Genomic DNA, 27,734 nt, shown 5'->3' on the forward strand with positions numbered 1-27,734 from the left:
ACGATACATAAGTGGCATTTGATGGAATATATATATGTACGATGTGTCAAGGCGCTTTATATTATTTCGTTTGAGAACTTTGCGTAATGCAAGCCAGCGCAGCACATTGTAATTAGTTCGTGGAAGCAATCTTTCCTTTTTTATTTCTGCAATTTTCTATCTGACAATAACTGAAATCATTTGGAGTTTTACAGTACATAATATGTAGTAATATTGAGGGAGAAAAAAAATATTAGGCCGGATTATTCGATTTACAAAAATATTTATTACAAAAAATTTTTTACAGCAATAATTAAAATTATTATAAAATATATGTTTGTTTTTATGAAATTTACAACCTATCATTACAAAGCCGCACGCACTTATGCTGTGGCTGCGCGTATAGAAGTTTACGCATAATTCATAAATCGATGTACGTAAATTCATTCCTCGACCGAGAACTGCACACGTAAAATTTCAGCGACCAATTTTGCCTCGAATTTAAATTTCTTTATGACCACGAATGTACAATTAATGGCGATGATTCCGGAATATGTTAATGCAATGACGTTGATTATACCGCACGGCACATGTATTCAAATTATTACTATCACACAGTTAAAAGTATAAAATAATATATAACAACGAATATACACTTACTGAGCTAGAAAATTTTGCGTTCAGCTAAGATACAATTAAAGAGGATGACAAAAAAAGAAGAAAGGGATGAAAAAAGGAGAGAAGAACAAGTAAAATCATTTAGGATATTTGTAGGCTAGATTAACCTTGCGGCGACGGAGTGCCGCCTTGAGTTGCGCCGGTAGCTCGCATTTGGTGCCCTCGACGAGATCCTTGACGGCGCCCTTCATTATACGGAAGTTAATGTCGGAAAAGTCCATTTTTCCGAGCTGAAACTGCAGGAAACGGTTTGTCAGCACCCAGAGCTCCTCGGCCGTCTTCGTAATGGTCTTGGGCACGACTTTCACGCCGCTGGCGTAGCGCAGACGCTGCTTGTCCTGTGCCACGATCACCTGCAATACACAAACACAAACACGCGTGTCAGAGACGCATACGGCAACATTGTAAAAGGGTCATTAGTCGCTCGTGAAAAGATATCCCACGTTCGATCGCACTGAAATTTGATATTCATGCGTGCGCGAAAGTACATCGATGCAGCTTACGAAAACTAGCACGTTTCAATTCCCTTACACTAGTAGAAATGCTCACTGTTAATATAATGGCCTGATGACAATATCAATATCATTAAACTAAAGTACAGTACAAAATCATAAAAATTAAGACAATTTTTCTGTTATAATTATGTAACAAATATAAGACGCATTTTAAATGACCCGAAAATGACTATTTAATTGTTTCATAAAATTAAGACCTAACCAGGTTTTGGAAACTTTAAATATGATAAAATCACTTTAAGCTTCTGCCACTAGGTGGCGCGTACCTAAATCTGTAAATCTGCAAGTGGCAAAGTAAAAATAATTGTATAAGTAAAAAACAGTTTTAAAAAACTTTATTTCGACGCTAACTCTTGAATGTGCTTATTTTCTTCGCAAATACTGATGAAGCGCTACTTTTCATAAGAAAACTGAAACATGCTAGTATTTGTAGTCAGCTTGGATATTATATAGTAGACAGTCGAGACTTTTGCCTCTAGCCAATGACTTTGATGAGAATTTAATCATTGACATTTAACGATGAACTTTCTAAGCACGTAGGCTCACTCATACGCACCGGCATTTATTATACAAATTATCGGCAGAAATTCTAGCTGAAATCCGTCAAATCGTAAACAAATGAGAGTGAAAAGCGGCTCGCGCGTGCGCATAAATGTATACATACATCTAAAACGCATAACGAGATAAACTGATTTTCGCATTTCTTATTTTTCTTCAATTTTTTTCTCAACTTTCACTCGGTCGAGTATGCGAAAAGCGCATAATAAATCTGTTCGTTACAGCTGCGCGAGAGGCTCAATATCGATTTCGATTGAATCAAGTTGAGAATATTGAACAAATAGCCGAAATAATATAGGCACGAGCAACAGTGATTTGTACACACACACACATCAGCAATAAAATTAATTTTACCTCAAATTTGCAACATATCATATTTTCGTATATTGGTATTCGTTTTCCACAAGCGCACTATAAATACAAGCTCCGGAGCTAATGCTCCGTAATAAGCGATCCGCGCAGAGCGAAAGAGGAAGAGAGAAAGATGCAGAAAATGTGTATTAAGAATTCAAGAAAATAATTGGCAATAAAATAAACTCGCGAATGTACTCGCACGCACGTGCACGAGGATCGCGCGTCGATATAATATACTTTCAAAGTTCTCATCGACTGTGTGTGTTAAGCGCCCGCGGAGTGATAGGTAGATGTATTATATACACACGTAGGAGATTTATATACGATACGTGCTCGCATACTTTAGCATTATACAAATATATATGTGACGCAACACAGCGGCACAGCATCGCCCTGCAGCGCAACATCAATTTCCGGCGTCGTTAAATAATAAGCCCCGTGTGTTCTTGTACGTGTCGTGTGTACATATATGCCATGTACAACCGAAGCTCGGCTACATACATACATACGTACACAACGAGGAGCGAAATTTATTCGACACGAGGCATCCGCGAGGTTTATTCATCACGACTTTCATCAAGCGAACGCGATATTACACAACTGCAGCAGTAGCAGCAGCCAACAATGCCACACACGTGCCGCGCCGCAGCTGCCCTAATGTCATCAATAAATCCACTCATACGCGTGTAATACTTACGATGTTCTCCTTGGCCAACTCGCGATAACGATTCCAACAGGCGATGGCCATCTCCGAGCTCAGGCCGAGGAAGAGGGTGCCGTCCGAGGAGAAAGCCTGGCCGACCGACTGCGAGCTCAGTATGTCCCTGGCGCCGAAGTACTTGATGCGATAGCCGTAGACGCTGCGCGTGAGCTCGCGCGTGTTGGCCGCGTAGAGGTCGTAGCTCGCCAGCGGCCTGAAGAACAGGTAGCGCGGCTCGTACGGGAAGATGTTGGGCGAGAGCGACATGTCGACGACGCCGCCGCCGATGTTCAGGCTGTGCTGGCCGATGCTCATGTTGCGCGCCCCGTCGATGGGATTGTAGACCTCGCCCTCGAGCCGGAACAGGCCGATGCCGTTCCAGATGACGAGGCCGTGGCCCACCGAGTCCGTCATGTAGACCTGTGTGCGCGTCATTAATTAACGCGATATATTATATCCAGGCCGTTTAACATTATCAAAACACACGCGGTTACACGGGGTGAAAGTTTTTCCGCGGCGTAAAATGTAAGCATCATCCGCGTTTATGCCTAGTTAGGTTTGCCCGCGCGCGCCCGAGTCAAATTACAAGTGAGCTGCTTTAACGCTATTATCGTTGCCATTTGAATTATACTTTGAGAGAAAGAGAGAGATAGAGTGAAAGCGCTTTGATGTAAATATATAAAATTATATTATTAACTGCCGTTCGCGGTGCGGAAATTTGTCTGTCTACGCGATCGGCCGAGTAGCTAAGTATTCGTGAAATGTACGGATCTCTACAGCGCGTAAATACGTATATAACATATAACTCAGCCAGCGGCTCGATGTGTCGCGTTGAAATTAAAAATCATTCGAGTACAATAGATTCGATACACAGACTGCCAGGATAATCTTGAGAATGATTTTTTTCCCTCCAAGCCGCAGATAACAATGGTTATATACTTTCGCAACCGATCGAGAATGCGCCTATGTGCTTTCTATAATCGACGAGATCTAAGATATTATAAATATATACCCGGTGCTATATCCTGAATCGGAAATTAATTATATCGAGCTCCGAGTGAAATCTATCAATCTCGATCGCGGTTGCTCCAGCTCTCGGTTTATGTATATCATACGGATAGCGTTTTCACGACGGCGTGACTATATTTTTCGAAAGCATCCGTTCAGTCTCTCTCTCTCTCTTTAACTCTGTCAATGGAAAATGTGTATGCAGCGCAAAGGTGTTGCATTTTTTACGGAGCTCTTACAGTCGTGTGGTCGCACTGCTGTCCCTTGGTCTCGACGATGGGCTTGACCAGTCGGCTCATGCCCTGGTCGTTCTGCGCTATGTGATTCGGTATCTTGATCCTCTTGGCTAGCTTATCCCGGGTAAGGTCGAACGCCAGCAGCTGAGCCTGGCAGATCTTCTTAGCTGGGCCCTTGACGCCGCCGGCGTGCGGTTGCACTTCCGGGATCCCGGTATCTAAAACCCACAACCTGTTGCATTGATCGATCTGTCAAAATCAAATTTCTCTAAGCTGATAGCTTTCGGAATTGTTTTTTTTTTTTGTTTTTTTTTGTTCTGCCACTTTTTTCCCCACTACCATTTCACCAAATTAGTTATGGATTTATGTTTCCCAAACAAATTAGAATATATCATTCGCGTGTGTTTGTACTTGTGTATCAAAATACATCTGCACGTATTATATGTGCAGACTATATAGGAATTGGCTATATATTAGCCATGAGTTGGAGTTCGCGTGACGAACGATTGATATGTATTACATGCATGAAGTACGTGTTTTCGGCGCGTTTGAATTATTGACAAAACACGTGTCACACGAAATTGCAGCGATACTACGACTGCTGCTGCTATTCGCCTGATGGATAATTTTTCGTTTATCCAATCAATTTCCGTCCAAGCGACAGATTCTGTTGGCGGATCTATTCTGTTAGCCTCGAAATTTAGAATTATAAATTTGAATAATTTGAATTTGAATAATAATTAGCTACCACCAGTTGCAAATATGATCTTTTTGTTAAAGTGCAACCGATTTTTCCGTACTATCATTACCACTATTGTTACTACTATTCGTATCGCAGCTCACACACATGGTTTTGCATTTCTATGCTCGGGACATTGCATTGGCGTGACTAAACAATGGCGTTGTCTCGAATATTTTCCGTCGCGACCGGTATCATAAACGCCTCGAGAAATCATACCGATACATACGAACGCACAAAGTGTACGCGTGGTATAACAAAGTTATACGTCGTGAATTAGCACTAAAATACCGATCTCTATAAATTCATGCTGTGCTGCAGAGTAAAAAATAATACGAGTACTAGTTTCTTTTTGCACGCAGCTTATAACGCTTGTAAAAACAAATGCCGTCGCAGGTGGGCTCGTGAGCGCGTAAAATTACGATACAAAAACAAACACATACAGCGGACACTATATACATAAATATATATTTAATCGTCGCGCGCAATGACACACTCGTTAACGCATTTCATCGATCTGCCCGCGATATTATATCGTTTATATATAATCTTGCGAAATCTACACTGCACTTTCGAGCCGCCTGCGATCATTTCGGTAGGCGCGTTGTAGTCTCAATTATAAAGTCAACAGCGCCAACGTCTTGCAAACTGGCGAGCGAGATCAAAAAAAAGTTCTACACGACAAAAAAGAATAAATAAAAACATAACATATATAATACCGAAATCAGGTTAAAGGTTCGTTTCCGCGTAAGAACGACGCAGAGCAAAACGTTATGTCACTCATTTACACGCAGACACGCAGCAGCCGTAGTCGTGGAGTCGAGAGCATAAAACGAACTATAAGGTGTGGCTAATTTTTACGTGACGCCTATATATGTGTGCGTTTATGTGTCGGAGAAGCATTAAAAAATAGAGGACCAACAAAAATAGCAGCACCGTCGTGCATAAAAAAAGGTAGAAAAAAAGTCACCTTTAAGCAATACGTGAGAGGGATATACTTACGGCGAGTCCATAAACGCTCGTTATGCCGGAGCACGCCGAGTCGCCGGGAGCGTCGTCGCCGTTGCGATGCCAGTTCCAATTGGGATAAGGCGCTAACAGCGGCCCCGAATTCGGGCCGAGACGGCTCGTGACGGTGCTGAGACGCGCCGGTACACCGGCGTAACCGATGTGCGACACGAAAACTCGTCCATCTGCAAAGTGGATTAAAACGAAAACAAAAAACCAAATTAATAAATGAATTATAAGAAAATTATCCTATCAAGGCAGATAAAGAAAAGAAAAAGTATCGCGTCGTTGACGGTGCTCAGGCCGCAGTCTTCGCGCAAAATTTCGTAACAGTTCGTTGAGCTTTCAATACCTCACAACCTGCACTTGCGATATCATTTATTTCTCGCTTCTTTTTGCCGAGCTCTTGTCTCCTTTTTTCCACTCTCGAGCGTTTATTATATTATATATGTGTGTCAGGTTTGTACAGTAATACTACGTAATTATCAGACTGGAATATTGTCCTCGTAATAAAGAAAAAAAGCGCATTATATGTGTTGTAGTGCTTGGGCGACGAAGGTCTGGTGGTACCTCACACGAGAGTACATCATATCGCCGGAAACAAGAGTCGTTTTTTTCCCCTTTTTAACTTTCCATTCTTTCGTTAGAGGCGAGCCAAAATCTTGGTAATATCGACGCAGCGACTATCCGGCGTTATGCCATTAAACCTTTTCCTATCCCCCAAAAAACACGAGACAATAATTTGCCCAACCCCTTTCACGCGTGATTGAATATTCATGAATGGAACGCGGCGCTTATTTGAATGTAATCAACGGCGCGCGCCGATGTCGGCGTGTCTGCTCTTTGAGTCTCGATCACGCGTCCACTCACGGTCAATCGATCAATTTAATTAACATGAAAAACGAAAAAATAGAGACACGCAAAAAAGACGCGTCGCTTTTCAAGCCGACACGTGCGATGTGTATTGCAAAAAAAGATGTATGTGTATATTACTCGTATACAATCCAATAAACACGAAATTTCTTTCTTTCTGTTTTCAGAGGTATGTATGTCAAGCCGTCAGCGCCGTTTACACGCAGCAGCAACAGTCCACGCGGAGCGTGGGTTATTCAACTTGCTCGCCCAAGGAGGCAATTTTATCCGCAGCAGGAGTAATAATAATCGGCCGCCGTGTATACTCGCGCGCGCGCGCGGCAAAGAGTGAATTGCCTTACACTATATAGATGTATATACATGCTCTGGCGCGCACCGTGCACAGTCCGCGAGCGGCGCGCCGCGTTAGGTAATAATTGAATGTTCCTTTTTATCAATTACTCGACTTGTCTCGGCGTGGAACGCGCGATTTTTCCTCTAAATGTATAATGCCACGTATAAGGGTCAATTTGCACGTTAGCGCCTCGTTATTCGTCACGCACGTTGAGCGCACACCCGCGTGAGATCGCTCGTTCATTATTTTACCCGAACTAATAATGTATATACTCGATCGAATCACTTTGACACGTATCGATTGCGATCGAGCTTAAATCGCGTAACTTCCTTAATTCACGCGTATTTATAAATATTTCACGTAGAAATTTTTGTTGCCTCCTGCTCCGTTTTCTTTAGAAGCTAACGAATGTAGGTTTAAGATTATCGTGCGTTATTTTTTTCTCGCTCAACTATGCTCGCTCTACACACGCACTGCACACGCACATAAATATTATACGTATATATACAACAAGCTGCAAAAGGGAAGTGTATTTTGAAACGAGTTCTCTCTCGCGCGCGCGCTCTCCTGGTGTTACTTTCAAGAGCGTAATACATATACGCAAAGATATACCTCGAGCCGCCGCCGCGTGTATACATTTTTATTATCTCCCCGAGATAATAGAAGATTTCAATGCACAGGAGGTAATGCACATAGCTGCAGTCCCACGTGTTTTAAATGTAATCTTTTCGAATGAGCCTGATACGAGCACAAGCGGGCGTACGAGACGCGTGCGGCGCAATTCTCTACGCGCGCGCACTTTACGACGCACAGACTTGACCTTATTGCACTACGCACACACACACACACACTAATGCATCTACGAATTGTATACGCGCAGGAAAAGATAGTGCGCGAAGGCATATAAAGAAGGCGGTGTAACTCGTGCGCGCGAGGCGATGAAGTTGTTAACTGCCATGAGAAAAGAGCTTCAACGACGACGACGAAGAGTACTAGATCCATTCCTCATTCTTACGTATACATTATAATACCTACTGTACTGTCAATGCCAATGCGCGAACCGCCTCGCGTTTATACATAGTATATAAGCTCGCTCGTATAACAATAAGATAATTCGCAATGTGCTATCCCGGCAGCCCGTGAGGTATTTTGCAACGGGTGCAAATGATTCATTACAATCGCGCGCAAAAAAAAATATACACACCATAGTATAACAACTGTCTAAGGCCAATTTATACATTCACGTTATGTTATATTAGCCGCGAACCGGAATATAAAACTTTGTATCAAACATAAACGAATATTCGACAAGTAAGAGCACGAGCTCGCGCGGCCGCGGCCGCGATTGATTTATCGAAACTCGTGGACTCGCTGTACATAGTAGCGTGTGTAGAGCTTGGCGTATTAGCGCGGTATGCATATATTTACCTGCGGGATCGGAATTGTTACACAGCTCTCGCGAGGTGTGCAGGATATGCAACTCCTGTATAATATTGTATACACTCACCATTGCGGCTGCGTCGCGAAGGTTTAATTCCATTATTCGAAGCTCGCGATCCCGACGACGAGCCCCATTGTGCGTTTGTGTAATACGCGCGTGTGTGCGATATAGAAACAGGAATTCTTAGTAAAACAGATCGATTTATAAATATATGTACCCGCGCCGCGAGTACTTTCTAGAATCAAACTCGTTTTCAATGCCTCGTTATAATGCACACGCGTCGCGCATAAACGCTCAAAGTGCTAAATGCGAGCGAGTCTCTACCAGCTCGGTGCAATGTCTCACGCGCTCGATGACCATAAGAATAGCCTAATAGCTCTCAGCTTTGCGACGCGAGCGAGATACCTATACAGCTATAATACTTGCGCTAATGATACGCTTCGACGAGACTATTTTTAGCGTTAAAAAAGCGACATTTTGCTTGCATCATCCTTTCTCAAACGTAGCTCAATTTATGGGTTCACCAAAAAAAGCGCTTATAGTCTCGCGCTTTCACTCCGCCAGCGTGTCTAATTATGTTTTGTGTTTTGCCTTTTTTTTCCTCTTTTTTTGCGCGTAAAACATTTTTTAACGAGTTATTGTCAATGCGCGCGCGCGTCGGGAGTCGATTTAGAAAATGTCCAACCAACCAGATTTAGGTGCGATCGTTCGAAGGAGGAAAAATAAAAATCACCATTTATACTTTAATCCTCCGCAGTCCCGCGCGGCGGTGGCGGCGGCCTCTTTTGTAAAACGTCCGCGTACACAAGAGTCGGCTCGGGCGCTCCTGCACAATTAAAGTTGAAAAAAGTGCCCGGCCTTAAAAAGCTCGCGCTCGCGCGCATAATCTAAATCAGGAGAATCGGCGACGTTGCGTCGGGCAAGGTACAAAAAAAGAGAAAAATTTTATCCCATAACAATAAGAGAAGTAAAAAAGAAGAACGAGGGAAAAACTGCGCGTGGAAAAGCCGTATACAGAAGGCTACAACAAGCAGCAGCAGCTATATCCTTGTGGGGGTTGCTGCCGCTGGGTCACAGTTGTACAAACGAGGCAGCGCGGGGGCGCGAACGAATGAAAGAAACAGAAAAAAAAGAAAGAAGGTAAATACCTTTGGCAACCGCCAGATCGGAGGGCAAAACGCGCGAGAAATTGTATTCTCCCGCCTTAACGGCAGCCAGCTTATGCTCCTCGGAATCCCATAAAAAATCCAGGTATTTCCATTCGTAAACAGTTTGCAATTCGCAGCGGGCGCCCGATGGCGCTTGAATCCACAGTAGCAGCAGCGACAGCGGCGAAAGAATTGTTAACAACGCCACGTGCATTTTACACACTTTGCGCTCGCTCGCTCGTCGTTACTGTTGTTATTGTCTTTTTCACTACTCTCTACGGTCGCAGCCGCCGACACTCGCGCGGTGGGCACTTTTGAAAAAAAATTTTACTCTTTCAACTTTTCTCGATCTTTCTTTTTTTTGTCGTTCGCGTGCTCCCAATACTCGCGCACTGTATATACAAGCACGAGGAATGAACGATTATTCGTTTGTAATGTAGTTGAGTGACCAAAAAACCAAAAAAAAAAGTAAAAAAAAAAGTTGCACGATGCGACGACGCGACAAAATACCGAGTTCACATTTTCTCGAGCTTTTCGTTGCTCCGCGTATGTAGCCACAAAAGAAACCTCAGCTCGTAGCACTAGATATATGCACCTTCAACGCTGCACACCGAACTACTGTACGCTCGTACGTATAGAGATATGCACACTCTACGTCTTGGTTGTCGTCCTAGTGCGGACTGCAGGCGGGTTCGTTCGCGCGTCCAGATTTGAATGGATCTCTCTGACGAGCTCTCCGCGTGTATTGTAGAGGAAATATTAGCTGCGCTGCTGCAGCTGAGAGCGTGAAAGTATATATGTGTGCGCGACTCGCGCCCCGCCACTGTAGCCGCGGCGCGCGCGGTGCAGTATATACGCGCAAGTGCTATATTATTATACAGGGTGTCACAAAAGTATGGAAACCTCCTAAAAGCGGGCTAAATATGCGGAAAAAAAATCTAAAACCTTATATCCGACGTATTTTTTCATGGGGAATCCAATGGTGACCTTGGATTGGACCTTGAACATAACCTAAAAGCTGCAACCAGTCAAAATCGAGTTTTTATACGGTAACCCAAATTTTTTATTTCTGATTTGAAAAAAGCGAAAAATAAAACGTCTAAATATGTATTTTGTTTTTTTTTCCAGGTAATTTTGGGGGCGCTACAGTTAGAAAATGAAGTTTTTACTTGAGTTTAATTTTAGGTTAAATCGGGGTTTTATTTGAGCCTGTAGCGCCCTTAAAATGGCCTTGAAAAAAAATCGAAATATATTTTTCAACGTAAAATTTTCCGCTCTTTTCAAATTTGCAATAGAATATAGGGGTTTCCATTGGAAATTCGATTATTTGGTTGCTGTAGCTTTGAGGTTATGTTCAAGGTCAAATCCAAGGTTATGACGGTGGCTGAAAAATAAGTGAAATGTGAGCGCAGACTCGAAAGAGTCCTTTGACTTGAAAATCGCGATTATTACGGGTGTTAATTTCTACGTGATGTATTCCAGTTCGTAAAATTGAATAGCAGTAAACCAAACTGACAAAATTTTGATTCATATTTTTCTGAGCTATTCGATACGTCGCCTAAGTTCAACATCTTCGAGAACGCGTCGTTTTACTTGATAATCACGACATCAGTAAAAAAATCTTACTAATTTTTTAATCTGACTAAGTTTTGATTGATTTTTTTCTGGGCAGTATGAGACGTCGGCTAGGAGCGCCGTCTTCGAGAACGAGTCGTTTAACTTAAAAAAGGCGATTTCTAAGTGAAACGACTCGTTTTCGACGAGGCTGCATCTAACTGACACCTCGTGCTGCCCAGAAAAAAATCAATAAAAAATTAGTAAGATTTTTGAACTGATGTCGAATTTTACGAACTTAAGTGTAGGAAGTAGATATTAAACCTTATAAAATTTGCGATTATCAAGCCCCATACAAAAATACACATACAAAAATTTGTCAGTGTTGTTTACTAATGTCCAATTTTACGAACTCGACTACATCACGTTGAATCTAGGACCCGTAATAATCGCGATTTTCAAGTCAAAGGACTCTTTCGATTCTGTGCTCATATTTCATGTATTTTTCAGCCGTCATCATAACCTTCGGCTGTCAATACTAGCGAAACACGTGCTTTTGCTGTTTGTTTATTTTCCGAACTCTTGCATGTAGCATCCGAGCGTCTTCATGATCCCCATGCTAACCAGGATTACAATAGTCCTTTTGAAGCAGCTAGTAATATGAACGCCAACTAATCAAGTGCAATTAAAATAACTAATGACCTACAAATATAAACATTTAAGCAAACGCCACATTTAAGTTTTCCGACGTGAGATTCCGACCAATCATGAGGAGAGGCGCAGTTACTTCTCTAAGGAAGGATAAAACTGCATTTTTAATCTTTTTTTTCTCTCTTAATATGGCTCATAGAGTTTTTCTGAAAATTTTCCCTGGTTCCATAGTTCACCGACTTCACGCCTGTTTCTGGCGTTAAACTACTTTCATATCACGGTGTATAATACATCGCAAAGTGCAGTGCATGTGCTGCTGCTGCTGCTGTGTTGCACTGAGAGCCGCGAAACACGTCGTCGTCGTCGTCGTCGTCGACGAGGCTAGTGCGACCCGAGGCGATAACGTCCTTTCTCCACCTTGCACACTCGCATTTATTGAGCCGTTGTAATGCAAGCATGCCTTGTATCGATAAGTATAATGCAAGCTCTTTTCCTGGTTTCCGCGTCTTTGGATAAATTACCTCGGCTGATGTTAGATACGTAGGTATATTCTGTAGAGCTACTTTAACGCCCGATCATTTTGGGCGTCGAACAAAGCTCGTGTTAATATCGTTGGCCTTTTTGTAAGCCAATGTGTTTCGACCTTTGTTGGAGTCTTACAAGATCTAATTATACAAGAAATATCGACCGTGAAACGATGTCGAGATTAATTTTAGCTCTTTATATTTGAGCTTCAAAGTTGACTAGTTCGAGCTTTTTTACAAGAGTGTCCTGGCTTTATTTAAGCCGATCAACATCATAACATAATAAAAAGCTATTTTAGCAGGCTTTTCTGCGTTCCACTACGATGTAGGTTACAGTTCACGTTTTAATTGTATACGCTATCACACGAGGTCTAGCTGCTAAGTCTCTCGGTGAGCGTGTACGTGTATATTGCTTGTCGTTTTTAATTGCCACACAGCCATAATCCGATACGAGAATTTTTAATTCGATTTGATAATTAATCTACTTGGCCAAATAAAGCTCGATCCTGCGCGCCAGCGGATAAGTATATATAATACTTCGATGCAATTGTATCGCGCGTAAATTCACAAAACAAAGTCGCGCGCGCGTGAAAGAGTTTTTTTTCTCCTGCCTCGAGTCCCGCGTGCGAGCTCTGCGCACTGTACAACGAACACAATGTAAAACGAGATCTGCCGCGGCGCACGTAAACGCACTCGAACCAGTTCCTCGCTCGGCCGAGGCAGTCGCGCGGGTGATCTTTATCGGCGAGTCGTCAATCAAGGGAATTCAAATTTCTTCCTTACGTCACGATATACTCACTTTTTTGCTTCGAGTTGCGACTATTAAATAATATCGCGCCCTCGCACGACTTGGCGAATGTACTCTTATATTACGAGTATGATGTCACAATCGGTACACTTTCTTAGCCTCGTTTCTTACTTAGTTTGTAAAATGCAAGGTATAAATAAAGTAAAAAAAAAAGAGAGAAATAGGGTAGTACGCACCGGTTATCCTTTCGCAGCGACATAGCGCAGATTGTATTTAACACAGAAATTTTAATGAAATTCGCAGGCTCCGAGCGAGCGAGTTTATTAGCTCGGAGCGCTACCAATTGTTCAAGGTCGGCCTGCACACACATGTGTGTTTATACAATATAATCGAGAGTGGCTTCGGTGCACGAGTATTATGCGCGAGTATATACATACGAGTGTGTGTATATGCGTGTACTTTTGTAGTATAAATATACCTGCTCATGGGGCGAGTACATGGTGCTACAGGGAAAGCGAGGATATATTCGTTTGATATATATTTAATACGTATACGAACGCATACAATTCGACCGTGTCCCAGAAACGTTTTGTGACCTCTAACCGTATGGGCGCGATCGAGCCTCCCCGTTGCACCAATTTTCGATCATATCCAAGTAATCGATGAATAATTGCCATTACGATATTGCCGATCAGGGCGCATAATAACATGTGATTTTACCCGAAAATAAAAAAATGGATAAACGCGCGCGTTCAGGTATATATCGCTCGTATTATGCATGTATAAAATACAAATCGCAGCATATATCCGGTTTGTTTGAAATCGAATCGTTTGAAAGTTGCGCTTGCGGCGCTGCAGCCGGAGCACTCGAGTACGAATAGAATATATACCGTATATTTGCACGATTCGTCGGGCGAAGTTTATTTTTCATCGGATTGACGTCTGATTATACACGCACGCATAGCAGCGAGAGCGGCTTATGTTGCTATCGCTGTATGCTCCCAGTTCGCGCTCGCGCGCAAGTTTGTGCACTGCAATGCACTGCGTGTTGCTGCTGCTGCAAACCCGAGTCCGTATAGCAGCGAGAAAAAAAACATTTTTGTAATTCGATCGATCGCCTCTCCTAGCGCGCTGCCGCTCCGCGCGTGTACCAGGGGAAATTGTGCGTTTTTCTAAATTAAAGGCCACCGCAGCAGCAGCAGCAGCTGCACTCGAGCTAATCGGCCAGGGTTTTTTTTCACAAGCTCGACTATGTACATATAGGTACTATGGACACACGCGTCAAACTGCGCACTGTACAATTTTTCAGTTTTAGCTCTCTGGGTGAGACACCCAGTTGTAGCGTCAGTAAAAGAAAAATCAATATTAAACCCGTCAAAAGGATGTCAGCGCCGAGGCTGCATGTAACTTGCGTAATAATAATACACACACGCGCGCGCGCGACAAGAGTCGTTACGCGAGTAATGTGCGTGAACGGCTGATAAAAAAAAAGGCGCGAGAAGCTCCGCGAGCGTCGTAATACCCAAACGCATATTATACGTATGTTATGTTTGTATACACATACAGATCGAAACAACACAACTGGGAAGCCTCGAGAACTGGGAAGCGCATGTCATTTTAGTCGTCTAGTCAGGTATACATATAGAAATTAAGAGAAAAGTTTACACTTTCGTATCGCATGGCAGTAGTACAAGTAGTCGCTATAACCTGCAGCACGAGAGGAAGAAAGAAAGGGCAACGGCGGTACGGTCCCCGCGCGCACAGTGCACGTTATAATATCTACATTTTACTCGCGCGCGAGCCTTTCACCTCTTCCACACACACACACGCTCACACGCTCGAGCATTTGCAGTGGTTCGCGCACCTTTTTTTGCTGTCGCTGTATCATCGTGTATGCGCGCCGACAGGTTTAGGAGGGAATCACGATTGACTCAGTTTGCACGCGTGCGCGCACCGATGATATTTTATAATTGCACTATATGTTTTGGTAGCAAACTTTCATTGATGCATTTACCGATTCTGCTGCTGTGCTCGGAGGTAATGTATTAGTAATATAAACGTCACAGTTATAATTTTTATAAACCTTGCTTTGATTTATACGATGATTTTAACTTTTTCATTTGCAGGTTTATAGATAAAAGTACTCGCCATCTAGTGGCGGATGCTTAAAGTATTTGTTAATCCGTTTAAAAACATTTTAAATGATAATTTTTTGTCTACAAAGTCATGATATTAAAGTTGGTCATTTCCGCCAGGGATTCGATTGTTATTTATTTTTTGAAAGGTTCAAATATTTAAGCTAGTTTTCGTTCAAAATGCGCAAGTTGTACGCTATATCGCAATAGGTGTGCGTCAACGGTAAAGGCGATCGTTCATATAATTACTCGTCGGGTTAGATTTTTTATTTCAAAGTTGTATTTAGTAAAAAACTGCGTGTACACGCGCTACTTATTGACAGATACGTACGGCCATGCGTTATTGAAACTTTATACACTTTATAACATACACTAAAGATACACATCGATCCACAATATATTGCTTATAAAGTAGTAATACAAGTTATTCGTGCGATACATCATCGAAAGTCCATCGATCTTTTCATCCTTTGCTTAATACATTATAATATACTGTGTATAAATGCGACACAATTAATCAATTAGTGAAGAGCAATGTTCCATCGTTCTGTATTTTTTGTAAGGCGTATCTGGTGTACTCCGGCAGGTCGCATCTCGTGCCCTCGACCAATTCTCGCACCGACTTTTTGAGCACGCGGAAGTTGACTTCGTTCTCTTCGAGCTTGCCCAGCTGGAATCCAATGAAGCGATTCGTCAGCACCCAGAGCTCCTCGACTGCGCCCACCCGCGAAACGGGAATCACTTTCACGCCGTTGGCGTACTCCAATTGCTCGTCGTCCTGAGCTATTATTTCCTGAGCATGAGAGAAAAATTCAACGAGATAAATATAAGTCGGATTACTGCCAATGTTCTGTATCCAAGACAGCGTCAACTCACGAAATTTTCCCTCGTCAGTGCCCTGTATCTGTTCCAGCAGCCGATGGCCAATTCTTTAGTCATACCGAGGAAGAGCGTACCCTCGGACGAGAAGGCCTGCCCCACCGCGTGACTCGTGAGGATGTTCTTGGCCGAGGTCGAGGTGGCGAACGGTATACCGGACAGGATCTCTTTGCCTCGCAGCTGGCTGGTGTGCACCGCGAACAGGTCGAGCGAGACGAGCGGACGATAGTAGAGGTGACGCGCCTCACCGGGGAAGAGCCTTGGCGAGAGATCCATTCCAAGGATGCCGCCGCCGAGGGTCATTCTGTGCTTGCCCGTCGTCACGTTTACGAGCGAGTCGTCGTAGAGGAAGGACGAATGCGACAGACGGTAGATCTTGTTGTCGTTGTAAACGACGAGACCTTCTCCCAGCACATCTGCCATGTAAACCTTGAAACAAATGAAATCGTGGTGTTATCGTTATTATTGCGGAAAAATCACACCTCGCGCTTCCTCGAAAAAAAGGAAGATGACAAAAAGTGAACTCGACGTACAGTCGTATATTCGCATTGAGGTCCCGAGGTCTCGACGATCGGATTAGCCAGCATGCCGACTTTGAGTTGGTTTTTCGAGATACTGTCGGGTATCTTGATGACTTGGAGGAGGGTATCGGTGTTCAGATCGAAGACAACCAATTGCGCTTCACAAACGTTTTTGGTGCCAGCGGGTATTTCTAAAAATCCTGCGTCCAGCACCCACATTCTGTTGCACTCGTCTATCTGAAAAAGAACTCGTCAAGTTTTTTTTATAGATTACGCTCGCGATTTAACTACATTACTGTATGTACACAGAGACTTACCGCTATCCTATACACGTTCGTGAGAGAATTGCAGTTGTCCTTCTCGAACCATGACCAGTTTGGATAGGGCATGATCAGCGGCCCCGAAGGGCTCTGCACATTCGTCACGACGCCGAGTGTCGCGGAGACGCCCACGGATCTGCCACCCATGGCTATGAATACTCGTCCATCTGTAACGGAGATGAAAAACAAAGATTGTCTATAGCGTTACACTCGAACGTTGATAAACACGATACGCGATTGAACAAATGTGACTGTCGTTGCCTCACCTCTGGACACATCCACGTCCATGGGTAAAATTTGCGCGGGCTCGTAATATCCTTTTCGCATGAAATCCTGCAGCTGTGCATCGGAGTCCCACGTGTAATTTATGTATCGCCATTCAAAAATTGTGTCGAGTCTCGCCCGCGCCGAGACATTGGTCAAAGTAATGGCAAAAATACAGGCGCACAGCAGCATAGCATTAGTCGTCGTTCGGGCCTTCATGGCTGTAAAATAGATAAATACGTCGAGCTTTTTTATTTGGTGCCGTGCGGTAGATTAAAAAAAATAAAAATAAAATAAATAACGCGCAAAGTATATTATAAACAGCGACCGAATTCTCCCAATCGCTGCTTACATAATATCCACTTAATTTCTCGTTAGACTTATACATTTTTCAATAATAAAATTTTGTGCATAATATATACCTGGAGTTTCGAAAGCAGCTGCAGCCGAGTAAGAAGAAAAAAAGTAATAACTTGGCGCAAAATTATTATGCGGCGAGTATTACAAGCCTCTTGAATTTTCGTCGAATACACGCTTGTTGCGGCCGTTGCTGCTGCTGCTTCTGCTTCTGCCGCTGGCTCCCGCGACTCACAGAACCAGCCCGAAGAGTAACTCTCCGCTCAATAATCGGAATAGCCGAACGCGACGGTCATCGGACTGCTTAAGTACGATCAGTATCGTAATTTTGAATCTGCAAAATATCGCTTGAAATTCGATATGCGCAGATCGAGTGTGAAATGAGCGTTTGCTCTCGCTGCTGCTGCCGCCGCCACCGACGATAAAAAAAACCAGCTGTGACGGTACGTCCACTCGACGAGACGTACGATCTCGACGTAATTACGCTTGTTATTTGGAATCATCTAATTGTAATAGATGAATTGGTATGGGCATTCGCGCTAAAGATAGACGAAAAAAAGAGGAAAAGATGCGGCAACACAAAACGTGCGCAGTGACGCGAGCAACAACTAAATACACGAAAGCTTCTCACTTTGCACGCGCACACAGACACAGACTCACACACGTATATACTGACATATACACCGACCAAGTCACTGTCAGTTACAGTTAGTTTCACTTTTCTCATACATAATACGCCCGGGGAATGCTACTTTGGGCGTTTTGCCGCGCGCGTTGATCTAACTTCTCTCTGCCTCCTCTACCTCGGCTGCTGCCTAAACTGCGCGCGAAGATTCTGTGCGCATTGCGCTCTCTGTGTTTGTTGTGGTTTTCCAAGAGTCGAATTATCGCTCTTATCATGCGTTTCTTGGGGGAGCTCTCGTCACTCCTCGGTTCGTCGTCGGCATAGAGAACGAGTAATTCCCTCATTCGCTTTGATAATGTTTTCGGATGATTTATAGCGGGTTTTTTCAGTTCACTAAGAAATTATTAAAGTTATTACTTCCTTTCGGAGAAATGTGTATTATGCGAGGCGTATATAGAAGCTAATAAATAATTTTATTACATATCCTTGTGGAAACGCAAAAAAAAAGAGTTTCGAGTAATCTCGAGAGAGATAATTGTCTGTCGTACTTGTTACATATAGCATAACGATCTTTTCTATACATACGAGTGCAATGTTCTCTTTCTTTCATTATTATTATTAAAATTGAGCTGGGGATTATTTTGGTTGGTGATGTCTTGGAGATTCGACTGCGTCTGGCGGGGCAATTGGCATTTCGTGCCCCGAGTCAGTTCTTTTACGGGCTTCTTCATTATGCGAAAATTGACATCGTTAACGTCCAAGCCGCTCTGCTGAAAGGCAATAAATCTGTTGGCGATGACCCACAGTTCCTCTTGCTGTCCCTGTCTCGTGGCCGGTATCACTTTCAAGCCGTTGACGTATTGCAGACGCTCTCTGTCTTGTGCCACTATTTGCTGCCGAGCACGTTCAAATAATAATAAATAAAAGTTCGTTGTAATGACTCTTCTTAGAGTTAATTAACTTTTCTTCATTTTACCACATTGTCCCGCCTCATGGGATTGTAACGATTCCAGCAAGCTATGGCGATCTCTCTGGTCAAGCCGGTGAACAGAGTGCCGTCCGAGGCGAAGGCATGCGCCGGGGCATTGCTCGGCAGCAGATTCTGTTGACCCTGAAAACGAAGTTCGCTACCCGAATTGGCTCTCTTCAAGCTCGCCGTATCCGCGTAATAGAGATCGTAAGACGCCATCGAGTGGAAGTAGAGGAAGCGCGACTCGCCGGGAAATATTTGCGGCGACAGATCCATCGCCACGATGCCGCCTCTCAGGGTCATGTTGCGATTGCCGACGACGATGTTGGTGGCGTTGGGATTCGGATTGAAGATGGGGTTTTCCAAGCGCGTCAGTCGGCCGTTCTTCCAGACGATCAGACCTCGGCCTACTGGATCGGCCAAATATGCCTTGAAAATTCAAATCGTAAATTTCGATGGAATGTCTTTGATGAATATAAAAATTGTTTTACCGTGGTATCTTCGCATTTGGAGCCGTACGTTTCAATGATGGGATTCGCAAGTAGAGTGTCGCCCTCGCTGTTTCTTGCGATGTTGTTAGGAATTTTTATACGCGCGATCAGCTGATCGGTATTGAGATTGAAAACGAGCAATTGAGCTTCGCAAGAAGGCTGTGTATTTTCTAGATATCCCGTGTCCAATACCCATAACCTGTTACATTCGTCTATCTGTAATGGCACGCAAAAATAATTTTTTAAAATTGAAGGAAATATAAATGTGAAATTGTATACATACCGCTATTCGGTAGACGTTTTGAATGGCATTGCAGCTTCCTCGCTCGAACCACCCAAAGTTCGGATAAGGTTGAATTAGCGGCCCGGACGGTCCTCTCTGGTTGCTCACTACACCTAAGGTGGCGGGTACTCCGTCCATGCCGAGGAACGACACGAAAACTCGACCATCTTAAAAATAAAAGTAAAATTGTTAATTGGCTTTCACGATGACGCAATTAAAAAGCACTTACCTCTCGACACGTCCACATCCATGGGTAGGACACGAGCAAAATGATAAGTTCCATTGTCGATGGCTTGTTGTCTGGCCAAGGTCGATGGCCATTGATATTCGATGTAATTCCATTCGTAAACCGTGTCCAGTTGGCTAGATAAAACTCCACATGACGCACTCAATAGTATAAGCAACTCTACAATGAGATGCATCGCTTTGTTTTGTTTGCTTCCGAGAGCTTAGATAATTTTCGAATTTTCAGCCCCAGAGTATTGACGCAGGCAATTATTATCGAAACTTAACGCGTGTGTATTGCAGCTACAAACGTTTCTCTCTCACTGCCAACTAGATAGCCAATGGCCGTTGTGCGCATGTTTTCAAGAAAATATATAAATTTTAAACCAGTGTCACGATTTAGCCTTGTCTGCATTCAAATCGGCGCATATTGCAGACCGCGATATATTATACATATTATACGCGAACAATCACAGCAATAATGTAATAAAAACACGAGATATATAACCCTCGACTCTTTTGTATCGGAATTACATTTATACATATTCGGTTTGATAATGCGCGAAAAACAATACGGGAATAATATTAATGATGGCAGTCGCACGCGTTCATTAACGTATGAATTACGAGCTCGGAAAAGTAGAGAATGATAAAAGACACACAAGATGGGGCTTAAGCTAAATTTATTTATAACTCTTAAGTGCATGTATTTATATGTGCAAATTATAATGGCGATAGAATTCTCAAATCGCCCGACAACTGCTTGTCACGTTTCGCTCATAACAACCGCTACATGCGACGATTTAACGTTGCATAATCGAGTTATACGATTTTCCTTTCCGATGGCATTACAAAGATCGACGTTCGACACATATGTACGTGTGATCGGAGTCTCGGTGGCTTTTTCCCCCTTTCCTTTCGTCGAGTAGCGTGGATTCATTAAAAAAACGAGTTAGTGTTATTTCATATTACGAGGGCCGTGCGAGAGTTAATTAGTGACGATTAGCCTACTTTCTATCAGGCTATTGTGCTGTTCGAGCGCCATTCTCGTGCCGGGCGGCAAATCGCATCTCGTGCCGTCGACCAGCTCTCTCACGGACTTCTTCAGTACGCGAAAATTCACTCGGTCCACGTCCAGCTTGCCCAATTGGAATTCGACGAATTTGTTCGTCAGCAGCCAGAGCTCCTCTTCCGGGTTTCGCTCGCTCGGCTGTATGACTTTCAAGCCGCTCGTGTACTGTAGCGTCTCATTGTCTTGCGCAATGGTTATCTGTCAAGAGAAATATTATCGCTGAAATTGTCGCCCCGTCGAGATTCGCGAGTGTTATTTCAAGCGAGTGTGTGTTTGGAATTTCAAAAAAATAAAAATAAAATGCGAAGAAACAAATAAAAAAATCGGAAATTGACTTAGTTTCGAGGCTTTTGCATAACGAGCGACCTTGAAAAAAAATATGTGCGAAGAAGACAGAAATTATCGTTTCGCTTCGAAATAAATTTACATCCGTTACTTTAGGCCGAATAAAAAATTATCTCATTTAGTTATTGCATTACGCACTATATTCTTGAGTTTGGGCGATCTGTAGCGATTCCAGCAGCATATCGACATCTCTCGGGTCATGCCGACGAAGAGGGTGCCGTTCGACGAGAACGCCTGAGCCACGGCTTGGCTGCTCAGTATATTCTCGGCTCCGGTGAATCTGATGGTGTCGCCGAAGGTGCTGCGCTTCAGTATCTGCGAATTCGTCGCGTAGATGGTGTACGAGGCCAAAGCGTGAAAGTAGAGGAGTCGTGGCTCGTCGTGAAAGAGCCGCGGCGAAATGGCCATGGCGGCGATGCCACCGGAGTAATCGATGCTGTGGTTGCCGACTGTGATGCGCTGGGCGCTCGGTTCGTGCTGAAATATCGGACTGTCCAGCCGATAGATTCTCACCCCGTTCCAGATGACCAGACCCTCGCCCAGCTGGTCAGCCATGTAGACCTGTATACAGACACATTTTTGTTGGAATTAATTCTGATAGATTTATTGTCAAAGTCTCGAATTTCGTAGCTTACGATCGTGTCTTCGCACTTTTCGCCATTAGTTTCGACGATCGGCGTGACCAAAAGTGTATCTCCCTGCTTATTTCTGGCTATGTGATTAGGTATTTTTAAGCGTTGGATCAATTTATCACTTCGAAGGTCAAATGTCAATAGCTGAGCTGGACAGTCGGACTTATCGACCTCGCGTGAACCAGTATCTAATACCCATAATCGGTCGCACTTATCTATCTAAAATAAAAAAAATAAAACTATTCGTCAACGCTCTGAAAAAATTTTGACTCAATTTCAAGTTTATAATATCTTACCGCTATTCTGTGCACATTTCTGATAGAATCACAGTTATTCTCCTTGAACCAGGACCAATCTGGGTAAGGCTTTATCAGCGGCCCGGATGGACCCTTGACATCGGTCACAATACCCAAAGTAGCTGGTACCCCATGCATACCGATCATCGTAACGAATACTCGTCCATCTTGATGTTTATATATCGACCGCATGAGGCAGGGATATTCGCATATGAGTCAATAAAAATAATCGCATTTCAAATAGCTTAGTATAAAAAGAAAATTGTAAATCTTTACCTCGATACACGTCGACGTCCACGGGTAATATGCGCGTAAAATCGTAACTTTCATTTTTCACCGCCTTTTCTCTTTCGGCCGGCGAATCCCAGGCAAAATCTATGTAATTCCACTCGTAAACTGTGTCCAATTTCGATAGCTCGCTCGAAACCAGCGATAAGCAAGTCACTAAGACGAGATGGTAAAGTAACATATTTTCACGTTCGCGTGACGTTACTTTTGTTTTTTTTTATATTTTCTCTCTTATTTTCACGAAATATTAATATTGTTCTTTTTTTTTTATTGCACTGCAACGCCGAGAGAGATTTGAAAAAAAAATGCCGAATCGAGCCGTATCCGGCGTTAACGCCTGGCTCCGCTGATAAAAGCGATCGTTAAAAAGATTGATAAAGAGAAAAATAAAGTGATATTATAGAAAATCGATAAATGCGCCAGTTTACACAGGTGGCAAATTACTCATGCCGTTTTGAGCAATTAATCGTGTAAGCGCAGTAGCGCGCGCTGTGCATTTAACCTTACATTCGGCCGTGTTTATCTGCTTTTTCGCGAGTGCAACGCCGAAAAATACATACATCAGATTGCATTTCACCGAATGCACATGGCACTGTGGAGTTGAAATTATTGCCATCGATTTTACGTTTGTATACGGACTATTGTAAAATTCCTTTGATTTTTTAAATGAATTTTTCCTTTTGAATTTTTAGTGCATTCGAGAAAAAAAGATATTCAGGAAGATGTCATTTTTAGCTTTCGATTTTGAAAGCTGAAATGTCACATCGAAGCAGCCAAAACATCAGTTCTGCGTGTAATTTAGGTATCGGTTGTCTTTCCTATTTGTGGTTAAATCTTTCAATAGAGGATTCACAGAGATAATTGTTTAATGGAAAAATTTACCTTGAAATATTTGAAAATATATTTCATGTGCGCAGCTTCAAAAAAACAAACGTAATTATCATTATACTAATTTACCAAAAGCTTTAGTGCATATTTTAATAAAACTACGGAAAGTTTATTGCTACTCAGTGAAATTGAAACATTTTCCCATATTGGTAAGGCATTATTGTCTCCCACTTTTCTGAATTTTAATTTCTAGCTATACATCCAATCGAATAGACAATTTATCGAACAATTCAACGAAAAATTATATTTTCCTCGATGACACTAATGCAAATAAATTTTTTTTCAAATCATCAGCTTTGTAAGAAACTTGCGAAAAAATCATGAAGAACCATAAAAAAAATTAAAATGTCCAATGATTATCATTAATCCGATTTTCACGAAGAATAATACCGTAATCATACGATACTTCCTCGACTTTTACTACCGCGTTGAAGAGAAAGTCTCATAAATAAAAATAAAACTCGCTGCTGTACAACGCCATACAACGCGGTGCATCGGCGAAAAACCATAGTTTACATTTATAAAAGATAAACGACCGCGTAATGGCTTAACTTGTAATTCATTTTTTTATCCCCGGCCTTTCTCGTTGACTGATATACCTGTTAATATCGTCGGATCGACGAGATATCGTGTTGTACCACGATCGTGTGGGCAGCTAAGGAAAAACGAGAGAAATTCAATGGATCGGCATCGTGGAACAATTCAATTTTTTTGGCCTTGTATTTATTCAGAGTGTATAATATAATAATTGTGTACTTTCTCGGCCGACGCGCGCCAGACATGATGTTAGCAATTGTCCTTTACTCGACGGAGGCCTCTCAAAGAAATCTTCCCCGTCGCAAAAAAAGTCACCTGTTGCGGCTTTTATATTTATCAAGGTTGCGCGGCACCTATCCGTAAAAAAGTGCTGGGAGATTACCCGTGACATTGTTAAACGCGTGGCCTATATCGCATGCGGTACGCATAATATACTCGCGGCAGTTGACGAACGATGCATATAATACATGTGGAGAGTCACAGCGATATAGTCGCGAAGGTACAAAAAAAAAAAAAAGAAAGAAAGGGAGGGGCGTTGGGCGTTGCTGTACTTCATCGCAGCGCAGCGCAGTGTATATCCTTGGAATTCTCCGCGACGGATAATGGAGTAATAAATTCATTTAGTGCGCGGATGCAAATGCCCGCGCCTCGTAATATGTATACCATAAGATATATGAGCGAGTGATGGCGAGCATTACGAAATTGTTGATTGATAATTCCCGCGTAAAAGTTCAAACGTTGATTATTTATTCCAAATCGGAGCTAGCAGATGGAATAAGTGCTTTATGGAGAATCGATCAAAGTAAGCTTTCGGCAATTTACCGGAAATATCCGATCGTCTGCCTAATTCATAACCGCGAGTCAGCGTTGACAAACCGATGAAAGCTCGAACGAACGAATTCGATCGCCAATTGCACAACTGCCAAAGTTACAGTATCAAGATGCGAAGCGGTGCGTAGGTATATTAAAAGTATTACATCGACGAGCAAATGGTGAAACGCGAACGCGTCTTCGCGAGTCCAGGGCGTATAATACGATATCATCTTCGGTAAAAGTTGTTTACATTCAATATTCATAATATGATTGTGGCCACTTGTAGCAACTTTCTTAATGGCATTTTCATAGCGATCTTATACCCGTGTGGTTTCAGCGCGATCGCAACTTCATTTCAGGCAAATGAAAATACAGCTTGTCTCGAGTCAATAAAATGCCGTAAACAATCGATTCTTAACGTGGCACCCAGCAACCGAAATAAGGGTTTTCGAACAATTAAAAGTAAGTTTTTATTTTCCTTGATGTAATAATTTTATCGTATATGTAAATCATTCAATCGTGTGCCATCGGATCGATGCAGGATTTTGAAGACGCATGATAATACAGAGCATAACGAAGTCAGTGTCTTTCCTTTCAAGATTTTTTGAAACTTGATTTGAGTAAACCACTAGGAATATATGCTTATTATTTTTGAGTGAAGGGTTGATTATGTTAAATAATATGCAATATGTGTTTGGAATACTTTTTAAACACTTTTTTATAATATTGTAAAAATTTAGATTTTAGCATCATCTCTATTTTTACAAGCGATAGGCCGATCGGAGGTTCTCGTTTTGTCTATTTAAACAAATTTTCAATTTAACCAAGTATGAGAGTAATAGAAAAGATTCATGTAATATCAATGAACGAAGATAAAGGTCAGTTTACCTTGACTAATACGTGTAGTACCGCCATCAACTGCTAGATGTCTTTATTCTAGTTTTCGAGAAACTCCCTTACGAAGTAATATAAATCAGAGATTAAATAAAAGCCCAAGTAATTTTTGAAATACACGTTCCTGTGTATCTTGTTCGATTATTTTTCCTATCGAATAATAGTACGCTTTAATTTTAGAAGATATTTTAAATTCTGTTGAGACTCGGAATAAGGCCCATAACTTATTTTTGAAATGCGGTATATTTTCGGCCGAACACGGTTCACTAATAAGCAAATGAAAATATCTACTTTTCTTTCTATTTTCTCTATTTATTCGATTTTTTTTCCTAGTAGCACAAACAAATGACTTGACTGTAGTACAGATAATCCTCACTCAATCATTTTTTAGAGCTTTGAAAACATTTTGGAGAAAATGAAATATTTTGATAAATGATATTATTGATTAGCAAGAAAAAATAAATGAATCGGGTATTAGCTGAATACTTAAAAAGAACAAAAAATGCTGAAAAATTTTTTGTATACATTGACAAAAAATTAAAGCAATGAAACTTCTTGACTGTTGCATCACCAAAGTCTGCTTGCCCAGGGCAATTTTTCACTATTGTTCATGAAATTATACATTTTATGAATGAGTTAGAGTATTCTCTGTTATGCAGTGATTAATTTTGTTAATGTAACATATTTACGAGTGGATTTTTTCGGTCCCTCAAATCTCGCTATCACCGATAACTCTGCTCATCATTCTGCAACTGGTGTATTCGTGCAGTAGCAGCACCGTGGCAAATTCGCAGGGAGCGAGCTTATATCGCTGATCCATCTGAGAAAGTTCTTTGCGGATGTGTTTTTCTCCATCTCTCTCCGTTTTACTCTCTTCGCACTGTGCTTCTGTATCAGATGTTTAATTAACCAATTAACTAATCAAACTCGCTGTATTCTTTGTTGCAGCGATCGCGTGCCATTTGTATAATATATAACCCGTTACGGAATCGTGTCGTCATAATCTCCGCGCGACGATCTCGAGCTCCTGGCGGAGCACATACAGACACATACACACACTGCACAGGCAGTCATCTTCGTGGAAAGCCAAAAGAAAGTCGACGCTGGCGGGAGCAGCGCGTGCCGACGTGCATTACAAGCCTGGACGCGCACGGCGCGAGCGCGAACAAAAACAGTGTGAAAATTACCATTTATCTCACGTCTATTCCATTTTCCCTTTCTCGCGAGACGTATATTATGTCGCGCGGCTCTGGTATAGTTATATTATACGTACTCCGGCAACGACACTTTCGACTGACGCTCTTTTTTTTTATCAGTCAACTCTATCTCTCTTTTCTCTCTCGACGGTGCGCGTGAACTGAAAGACTATACACCGTTTATGCACTCATTAATGCGAGTTACGTTACGGCAGTATACTCTGCTGCAGCAAAGTCACTGACAGTATATATATACAGTCTATGCAATAGCAGCGAGAGACTTACGATTCTGCTAATTTTAACCTGTTCTCTTCGTTCGATACTTACTGCTTGCACAGATAATATACATATATACGGCGTCGTTCTTATTTCCTCCTTTTCTTCATAACTCTCGCAGCACGTCGTGCTTTTCAGCTCTTTCTTCGCCTATATATTCCATACTGTGACCTTTTGATTCCTTCTTTTACTCTTTGTCTCCGCGCAAGCAGATGATCTGAGCGAGAACTGCTCGACTTTCCAAACTAGTAAAGCGATTGGTTTTCTCGAGGGCTGCAATACTCTATGATAATCTTGATTGATAAGAATAACGCCGAGCATTGAGTAATGAATGAATAATATAAAGTAATTACACTGAGATTATTATTTAATAAATAAG

General features: G+C 42.3%; 3 protein-coding genes across 3 annotated transcripts; all 3 read right to left on the bottom strand.

Annotated features, from left to right (window-relative positions):
- Positions 1-389: 389 nt before the first annotated feature.
- LOC106657427 (major royal jelly protein 1-like) lies at positions 390-13,547 on the bottom strand. The gene is made up of 7 exons (XM_014378960.2): positions 13,508-13,547; positions 11,386-11,422; positions 9,572-9,705; positions 5,770-5,960; positions 4,032-4,277; positions 2,782-3,204; positions 390-1,010 (listed from the first exon to the last, which is right to left on the bottom strand). The coding sequence occupies exons 1-7, from the start codon at positions 13,545-13,547 to the stop codon at positions 735-737; spliced, it is 1,347 nt and encodes a 448-aa protein (XP_014234446.2). The 3' UTR covers positions 390-734.
- Positions 13,548-15,428: 1,881 nt separating this feature from the next.
- Positions 15,429-20,426, bottom strand: LOC106657428. The gene is made up of 10 exons (XM_023463549.1): positions 20,123-20,426; positions 19,894-20,060; positions 19,611-19,826; positions 19,126-19,548; positions 18,735-19,042; positions 17,170-17,432; positions 16,901-17,070; positions 16,596-16,820; positions 16,060-16,491; positions 15,429-15,976 (listed from the first exon to the last, which is right to left on the bottom strand). Exons 1-10 carry the CDS (start codon positions 20,313-20,315, stop codon positions 15,701-15,703), a joined length of 2,673 nt encoding a protein of 890 aa, XP_023319317.1. The 5' UTR covers positions 20,316-20,426; the 3' UTR covers positions 15,429-15,700.
- An 884-nt stretch (positions 20,427-21,310) lies between these two features.
- Positions 21,311-22,966, bottom strand: LOC106657429 (major royal jelly protein 1-like). Its single transcript, XM_023463542.1, has 4 exons — positions 22,740-22,966; positions 22,464-22,630; positions 22,171-22,386; positions 21,311-22,096 (listed from the first exon to the last, which is right to left on the bottom strand). Exons 1-4 carry the CDS (start codon positions 22,930-22,932, stop codon positions 21,650-21,652), a joined length of 1,023 nt encoding a protein of 340 aa, XP_023319310.1. The 5' UTR covers positions 22,933-22,966; the 3' UTR covers positions 21,311-21,649.
- Between the last annotated feature and the right edge of the window lie 4,768 nt (positions 22,967-27,734).

Source organism: Trichogramma pretiosum, unplaced genomic scaffold (genome assembly GCF_000599845.2).
Source record: "Trichogramma pretiosum strain Unisexual culture from Peru unplaced genomic scaffold, Tpre_2.0 scaffold118, whole genome shotgun sequence".
Lineage (NCBI taxonomy): Eukaryota > Metazoa > Arthropoda > Insecta > Hymenoptera > Trichogrammatidae > Trichogramma > Trichogramma pretiosum.